The sequence below is a fragment of the Austrofundulus limnaeus genome, unplaced genomic scaffold, assembly GCF_001266775.1.
Source record: "Austrofundulus limnaeus strain Quisiro unplaced genomic scaffold, Austrofundulus_limnaeus-1.0 Scaffold213, whole genome shotgun sequence".
Classification (NCBI taxonomy): Eukaryota; Metazoa; Chordata; class Actinopteri; order Cyprinodontiformes; family Rivulidae; genus Austrofundulus; species Austrofundulus limnaeus.
In genome coordinates, this window is record NW_013952615.1 from 29,757 (window position 1) to 38,073 (window position 8,317).

The 8,317-nt window shown below is 38.3% G+C and overlaps 2 protein-coding genes across 6 annotated transcripts in view; both read left to right on the forward strand.

Annotated features, from left to right (window-relative positions):
• Window positions 1-6,309, forward strand: part of rpgrip1 (RPGR interacting protein 1) — a 19,131-nt gene extending 12,822 nt beyond the window's left edge. For 3 of the 4 annotated variants that reach the window (XM_014019231.1, XM_014019233.1, XM_014019232.1), the window contains exons 21-32: window positions 938-1,170; window positions 1,245-1,360; window positions 1,452-1,660; window positions 1,736-1,783; window positions 1,868-2,052; window positions 3,198-3,276; window positions 3,358-3,430; window positions 4,111-4,190; window positions 5,182-5,371; window positions 5,443-5,527; window positions 5,600-5,727; window positions 6,026-6,309. In XM_014019231.1, the coding sequence (XP_013874685.1) occupies window positions 938-1,170; window positions 1,245-1,360; window positions 1,452-1,660; window positions 1,736-1,783; window positions 1,868-2,052; window positions 3,198-3,276; window positions 3,358-3,430; window positions 4,111-4,190; window positions 5,182-5,371; window positions 5,443-5,527; window positions 5,600-5,727; window positions 6,026-6,237 (1,638 nt within the window). In that variant the 3' untranslated portion in view covers window positions 6,238-6,309. The remainder of the gene's footprint in view (window positions 1-937; window positions 1,171-1,244; window positions 1,361-1,451; window positions 1,661-1,735; window positions 1,784-1,867; window positions 2,053-3,197; window positions 3,277-3,357; window positions 3,431-4,110; window positions 4,191-5,181; window positions 5,372-5,442; window positions 5,528-5,599; window positions 5,728-6,025) is intronic. The other variant, XM_014019234.1, reaches the window with a different exon arrangement.
• A 426-nt stretch (window positions 6,310-6,735) lies between these two features.
• fam113 (family with sequence similarity 113) overlaps window positions 6,736-8,317 on the forward strand; it is a 5,493-nt gene continuing 3,911 nt past the window's right edge. Inside the window, exons 1-5 of one of the 2 annotated variants that reach the window (XM_014019235.1) lie at window positions 6,736-6,980; window positions 7,192-7,273; window positions 7,348-7,427; window positions 7,541-7,773; window positions 7,913-8,063. In XM_014019235.1, coding sequence (XP_013874689.1) covers window positions 6,978-6,980; window positions 7,192-7,273; window positions 7,348-7,427; window positions 7,541-7,773; window positions 7,913-8,063 — 549 coding nt within the window. In that variant the 5' untranslated portion in view covers window positions 6,736-6,977. The remainder of the gene's footprint in view (window positions 6,981-7,191; window positions 7,274-7,347; window positions 7,428-7,540; window positions 7,774-7,912; window positions 8,064-8,317) is intronic. The other variant, XM_014019236.1, reaches the window with a different exon arrangement.

The following is an 8,317-nucleotide window of genomic DNA, read 5'->3' on the forward strand; positions in this document are numbered from 1 at the left end:
AAACATTGGTGAATGCCACAAATTCTCCTAAATCACTCGTACGCACAACTTAAGAACAAATCTGTGCGTACGAACGGTTCTTGCATGAGGCCCCAGTGAGACAGAGACAGACTTTCAAAGGGCAGCTGCAATTAAATTAGACAAATACATAAAAAGTTGAAAACTTACCCTTGTTTTTGTCACTAATGGATCAGGAAATGCGTGTATTTATCGGTTGATGTTGATACAAGAAAAAATCACAAATGTCAGGCCAAAGTATCGGCCAATGCAAGATAAAAAACACAAATGTCGTCTCAAAGTATTGGCCGATACAAGGAAAAAAGCACAAATAACGGCTCAAAGTACTGGCTGTCCTATGTATTGGTCAACCTCTAAATATAACATAAAAACTTCAGCACTAAAAGAATCTTAAACTGCCAGAATCAAAAGCCAAGGAGTAAAGATGGGTCTTAAGAAGTCCAAATGCAAAAAGTAAGCCATTCCACAGGTTTGAGGCAGAAAGCCTGATCACCTCTGAATTGTAGCTCAGAACCAGGAACATCTAAGAGAAACTGTTTGGAGGACTGAAGTGCTTTAACTTGAGTGTTGATGTTAAGAGGATCACAAAGGTATAATTGAACTTTAGAACTTTAAAAACCAACAACAAAACCTTAAAATCTATCTTAAAGCAAACAGGACGTCAATGGAATGAAGACTTGTACTGCATGAATTTATGGTCAATAGGATTATCTTTACTAATCAAGTTATTGTGCGAGGCCGTATTTTCACATAACTTATAATGTCAAGATCGTAAGAAAAAAAACATCTAATCGAGGTTTCAATCACATCTTTGCTGCTGTAACAAGACTAAAGCTCTGTTTGTGATTGCAAAAACCACAAAACAACATGAAATGGCATGTCTAATCTAGAACTGTCATTTAATTGCTGTTTGTGGCAGGAGCTGCACGACTACGGTGGTGGGATCCCCAACGAACTGGTGGTGATGCTGGAGCGCTGCGTCGGCCTGAACGCTCGCTGGCCGGGACTCATTCCCGATGCCTACCTGACGTACAGGTTGTACGACCTGCCGCCTCACACCTCGCAAACCGTCCAGTGTGCGACTGACCCGGTGTTCAACGACGTCACCAGCCACCCTCTGGCGGTGACAGCTGACGTGCTGCACTACTTCAGGTCGGCTGGTTGATAATCTCATTTAAAGTGTCCGGTTCGTGCTGCTTCACACCTCTTAGGTATGTTTTCCTCAGGTCCAGCAGTCTGTGGGTCTATGTTTTTGATGATGGTGAAGATCAGATGCCACCAGCCTACCTGGCCAAGACTCCGATCCCACTGCGAGCTTTGGCTACAGGCAGAGAGATCAGAGGTGTGTTTTCACAGACTGAAGCGTTTGAATTTAGTTAAAAGCTGAAGCCAGACCACATCGGTTATTTGGACCCATTTCTGTGTCCCATCAGGTGATTACGTCCTAAGAGATCCAGCTGGTGGACCTCGAGGGATGGTCAGAGTCATGCTGAAATGGAGGTACCCCTTTCATCCACCAGTGGATACTCTGCAGGGTGGAGGGGAGAGGGGCGTGGAGGAGCAGGGCAGAGCAATGAGGAGCGCTCAGAGGGAGGAGAGAAGAGACGAATCACAGAGACCCATAGCAAAGCCAAGAGTGAAGGTGATGTTCAGTCAAAACTTTTCAATCTATCTCCAGGTGACACACACTCAAAATCACTTCCTGTTTCCTGAACAGACTCAACCTCCTGAAACCAAACCTGTGCAGAAAGAGACAAAAGACTGGGTAAGGTTTCACACTGATTTACGTCTAAATAAACGGTCTGTAGCACTTTTTTTTCTTTACATTTAAATACGTGTCTGCCTGCAGCCTCAGCCTGTCCTCGTAAAACAGAAAAGCTCACGGGACGTACGGTCGGAGCAGATCACCTCCGTGAAACCTCGAGACGCTCGTCTGTCAGCAGACAGGAGGAGGTCCAGCAGGAGGTCAGAGGAGGTGTGTCAGAGAACACCTCACCTGAGCCCAGAGCCAAGACAGAAAACACCCTCCCACAGGTGAGACACTTCATTTATGTCAAAACTTATTAAATATGAGCACAGATTTTACATAACAAGGCAGAACAATAGAACAGGTGTATAAAGTACATTTACTTCTTCACAGTATTTAAGTAATTTTTTGAGGAGCTGTAATTTTACCAGAGGCATATAAAGTATTTAAAAATAAATAAATAAATAAATAAATAAATAAATAAATAAATAAATAAATAAACGAAAATGAGTTTGGTCAAATTGAATTTACTGAACCAAACCGGTTCCACTAAACTGAGCAATTTAAACATTTTATTTTAAAGAAAATGTAAATAAATTGCTCAATTCTCTCAGCTGGGTTTAGTGAACCCAGTTGACAAAACCTGGTTCAGTTAATTCAACACTTTATTTTTTAAGAGTATATAAATCGCTGCTTTCATGATGAGTTTGGTCATTTTTTAATTTGTAACAAGTTGTTGAATTTTAAAGAGAAGAAGTAAAAGTATAATTTTTATGTTTTAAATGTAACAAAATAAAAGTCGAAAGTTACTATTTAAAAAATACTTGGTATATTTAAAGATCATCAAAAATAATTACTTAAGTACTGTAACAATGTAATTTATTACTAAACACCTCTTAATTTTACCAAGTACATTTTAAAATTGTAACTTCTGCTTTTATTTTGTTAGATTCGAAACATAGAAATGATACTTTCCTTTCTTTACTTCACCTTCATTACACATTTAAATATGACTGAAATCATCATGAGAGGAGTGGTTTATGCACTCTAAAAAATAAAGTGTTGAAAACTGGTTTCACTAAACCCATTAGAGAAAACTGCTTTACATTTACTCAGCTCTGCTTACTGGAACCAGTTGACATAAGTATGACATAAGTTTTATGTCTGTTTTGAAGTAAAGATGTATTCTAATACTTGTTTATCTTTTCAAGTACTTTATTCACCTTTGAACAATATTATGTTTTTAAGGCTAGCTTCTACAAAAATGTTAGAAATAGGCTCATAAATCTTTAATTTAGGCTAAATAAAAAAGTTTGTATCATACTATCTGTTTTTTTAAGTATAGCCATAATTTACATAAGTGCTGCAGGGTTTTTTTTACAACATAATTGATGGTAGAATATTTCATAAAAATTGCACGTTTCAATTTCAGGTCGTCAGTGGGGTCAGTTTCCAGACTATCGATCACCTCAGCATCGAGGGGAAATTCTGTCGGTGACGCTGGGATTCAGGTCAGTTTAACCAGTTTCTGAAAACTCTTCGGTTGATCACAAAGCTTTTCACAATCTCAATGTCATTTTTTTTTCCCCCAGGACGTTCCTTCTGTGGATCAGGTGTCGGTTTCTGAAGCAACAGGTGAAGAAGAAGACAAGAGAAGTGAGAGTGGTAACTGTTCACACACACACTGAACAGATTTACCTTCAAGTTTCTACGTGTCTTTAAAAATGCAAAGAAAAAGATGTTGAATCTAAAAATTTAAAAACATGTGGATAGTCTTTGCATAAAAATTAGATTTGAAATGTTTTACAGTGACAAGCATCCATGTTGGTCTTGACTAGCAGTTTGTTGAATTCTTTTTATTCCCATCCTGAAGCCGTAAACTTAATCTACATGTAATGCATTAAAGGGGGTAGCCATGTGGAGCTGCTTAAACACTTCCTGGTACAAAGCTCCACCTATTTGTACAAAGCTCCTCCCTGTAGCTCAATCCCAGCCTAGCTTCCGCACAACAGAGCACCCCTCCCCCGAAGCATTTTTGTGAAGACGTGCTGAAGTGGGAGTGTCCGAAATGGTAGGAGTGTCTTAAAGAGACAGAGGCCAATTTCAAGGTGTTTAGATTTAGACTGTGGTGCAAAATTAAATTTATTTTTGATATATGCAGTGTTATCATAACAACTAAAGGTAACGTAGTTACTCAGTTGCGTTTTAGAATTGAACCATGTGCCTTGTAAATGCACAGCACCGCTCCTAATTGTTCACAACATTTCTACACAATCACACTTCAAAAATTGTGCTTCAATTTTCAAATTCTTATCTTTTTATGTTCCAAATCTTGTCTTTTTCAGGAGACAGCGAAGGCCCTGAGTCTTCAGAGTCCACACAGAGCGACGTCATAATTGTAACTTCAAAACGAAAAATTAACAAGGTACAAACTCAATGTGAATGAAAGTGGAACAAAAAATACGGGTTAAATCTTGTGCAGGAATTGAATTTGAATTGCTCAGATAGAATCTGAATGTGCATAATTCGAAATTGAATGCATTGGTTTGAAACAAAACTTCACTGAATTGAAACTGAATTTAATGATTTGAAACTAAATTCAAAGTTTTGCATTTCAATTACTTTTCTTTGAAACTGTATGTTGGTTTATTAAAATTCAGTTTGACTACTTTTACTTACAGTTCCATAATTCAATTTCAGTTCCAAAATTCAGCAAGCCAGAGTAATCAAACACAGATCCACAGATTTACATTTCGCTTTGGTGAAGTTTCCCTTCTGTATAGAACAGAGTTGATGCAATCCACCATAAACGTGACAAAAACAGACAGTTTTTTTTATTGCAATGATTAATGTGACCTATATGTAGAAAATGTTACATTTGCCTCCTGTCATGGATCAGTCAGCAGCATCTGATCAATATGTGATCCATGATGTGAAGTAAATGTAACATTTTCTACATATAGGTAAAATTAATCACTGCAATAAAAAACTGTCTGTTTTTGTCACTTTTACAGTGGATTGCATCGACTGTTACATACAGAAGGGAAACTTCACCAAAGTGAAACATAAATCTGTGGATCTGTGTTTGATTAGTCTGCCTGGTTTTCTCAAGGACCAGGATGTGACACAAAAATCTTAATTTTGGAACTGAAAGTGAAAGTAGTCAAACTGAATTTTTAATAAACAAAATACAGTTTCAAATCAAATTCATTCAAATTCAAACCGTTAAATTCAGTTTAAATTTTGTGAAATTTATTTTCAAGCCAATGCATTCAATTTCGAATTATGCTCATTCAGATTCAATCTGAGCAATTCAAATTCAGTTCCTGCTGGCACAAGATTTATCCCATAGAACAAGTTGCAAAAACCGAACTAAAACTAATGCAAATGACGTGAATTGTTTTGATTTTTGGAAGGGAGACAAACTAAGAGTTGAGATTCTGTCCCTGACGTTTGAGCCGTCCTCTAACGTGGCGTTGGACCGGTCGGTGCAGCGTGTTTACGTGGAGTATCGGCTGCTGGGCGTTCCCATGGAGTCGACAGAAACACCTGTGTCCCTCCGAAAGCCTCTGGAAGGAGAGGAGATTCACTACAACTTCACACGAGGTGAGGCTCGGGTAGGAATTGGGTTTAATCAAGTGTGTTTCAGAGATCCTGACGTTGATTGTCCTTCTCAGTGATCTATGTGGACGGATCACCGTCGGCTCCGCTCAGACAGTACCTTTACACCATGTTGGAGGGCAGAGACCCCAACCAGGGCAGGTGGGGTCCTCTACACCTGTGCTGATGCAGGATGTATGAGTACAGCTTATTACATCTGTGGTGTCGCCTCAGGTTAAAGTTCACAGTAGTCAGTGAGCCGATGGACGACGAGGACGAGTGTGTGGACGTCGGGCACGCTTTTCTGGACCTGCAGGAACTGCTGCTCACAGGAAATGATGTCATCGAGCAACAAATTGACAGTTGGTGTTGTATTTGGGGAATTCTGTAGTTTAAGAGAATAATGAGCCATATTTTAAGTGAAAATGCAAGTTGCCTTTTTAACTTTAACTGACGTAATCTTGTTTTGAAACCTTAAGTTTGAGCGAGTTTTGGTCAAAAATTCTGGCTAAAACACGTGAGTGTTATGAGCCCTTTTGTTATGAAATGCATTTACATATGAGTGTCAATATGAGTCAAGAAGTAAGTTTTACAGCATAATCGATTTTAGACAATTGTTCTGTAATGTTGCCTGTTTTTATTTATTTATTTTTTCTCCAGTTCTAAGTGTGGATGAAGACAAGGAGGTGATAGGACATCTGAAAGTGTCCCTGGAGGCAGCCAAAGCCCTCACGGGGATATACCAAGAGTTTCACAAGAAAGATGGTCGAAAACCAGAGGAAGAGGAGGCGGAGAAAGAAGGAGGGAAAGCGAAGAAGAAAATTGATCATATTCAAGTGCAAGATTATGATGATGACAGTGTTTTCTACTGAACATAAAAATATGTGAACATTGTGTCTTTTTGAATATTATGAAAAGCCAATAAACATTTAATTTAAAAAGTATTGGTTATTATTATTATTATTATTATTATTATTATTATTATTATTATTATTATTATTATTATTATTATTATTATTATTATTATTATTATTATTATTATTACCTATCCGTTGTCTTTGTTACTGAAATGATTAAAACATTTTCAAGCTTCTGAGCTTGTGACGTGTTCAATGTACTCAACATCAGTGTAGGAGTAAAACCTATTCAACTAAACAAAGACTAGCCCAATGAAACACAATCCGTTACATTATTCAAATGCATGGTTTTATTTTAAATCACAAAGCGTAATCACATTAAAAATATACATAAAAAGATTTTAAACGCAATGTACATCAGGAAAATAAAGTTTTGCAGCGCGTAAGCAAAATTTCCGACACTTTTAAACGTCTCATACAATCAAACGTCACCTGCGTCCTCTTCGCTAACAGAGTGTCGGTTAATTTTAGCTTTTGTTCTGACTAATAGTTATTTTAAAAATAAAAAACCGCCGTAGCCCTTTTTAGTTGGTTGGTTGGTTGGTCCACCCACCACCAACAAAAAAGTTAAGTGAAACTTGGAGACAGTTAAATAAGTCGTTGCTAACGCTAGCTAAAGAAACATAAAAGTCTGCCAGTGCTAGCATAAATTGGAGGTGAAATTTATTAGGAATTCCGCCTTTTAAAGTGAAGCAATGGTAAGTATATTTACCTTGTATGAGTAAATTTAAAGTTTTAATTCTGGCAAATGCAATCTTATGTTTGAAACTAGGCGATATGTTTAATAAATTCCCCAACGTGATTTTTTTTTTGCCAATCCCTATTTTTTTTAACGTGTAAATGGATTTCTGACTCATTGAGACTTTTTACAAAAGTGAAAAACCAAACAAAGTTTGATACATTTGATAGAAGGACACAGTAAAGGCAGTGAACCACCAGCAAGTGCGCCAGCTGCTTCATAACAAGTTTGTCATGGTGCTGGGTGACTCCAGTGAGTACAATCCAACATTTACTTGTGTGTTTATATCTAAATTTAACCCTCTTATTGTTGGATTTATTTCTCAGTTCAGCGGTCTGTGTACAAGGACCTTGTTTTGCTGTTGCAAAAGGAAAAGTACCTCTCTCTAAGACAACTAAGGAGCAAGGTATGTATATAAATTTAGATCATAAGTTCATGTGTAGTTTGTTTCTTGTTTTAAAATGATTCTTTTGTGTTAGCTGTGTGTATTTCTTGTGCCTTTTTATTTTATTCCTTTAGGGTGAGATGAGCTTCGAGCTGGACTGCCTGGTGGAAGGCGGCTGTCTGGACACAATGACCAACGGGACGGAGTACAGAGAGATCCGGCAGTTTCAGTCCGATCACCACCTGGTCCGCTTTTACTTTGTGACCCGCGTCTTCTCCCAGTACATGCAGAGCATCATGAAGGACATCCGTCACGGCTTGAAACCAGACGTGATCATCGTCAACTCCTGTGTCTGGGATATTTCCAGGTGGGTATTACACAAACTTTAACTTGAAGCTTTTTTTTTTTTCTTGATCAAATGTTACTGATTCGGTTTTACTAAAACCAAGTTTTGATGTATGCCAGACTAATTCGCCTTTTTGTGTGTGTGTGTGTGGGGGGTTTAGATACAACACAGTTTGGACTGAAGACTACAAAAAGAACCTTCACAAGTTCTTTAGTAATCTGAAGGAAGTCCTGCCTGAGGAAACCTTGATAATATGGAACCTGACCATGCCCTTAGGAAAGTGCATCAGAGGAGGCTTTCTGGTGCCTGAGGTGAACCATCCACAGCTAACTGTGTCAGAACTGGACACAGGATCTGGGGTCTCATTTATAAAGGATTGCGTGGAAACCATACTAAAAGTGAACGTACGGCCAAAAGGCGGAAATGGCGTACGCCAAAAAAAATTCAGATTTATAAAACCGTACGTACGTACGTTTCTGCGCATCTTTCCTTTATAAATCACAGCCGCACGTCAGAGTTTGCGCACGAGGTCCCGCCTCAGGTTCTACCCTTACATGCCCACATT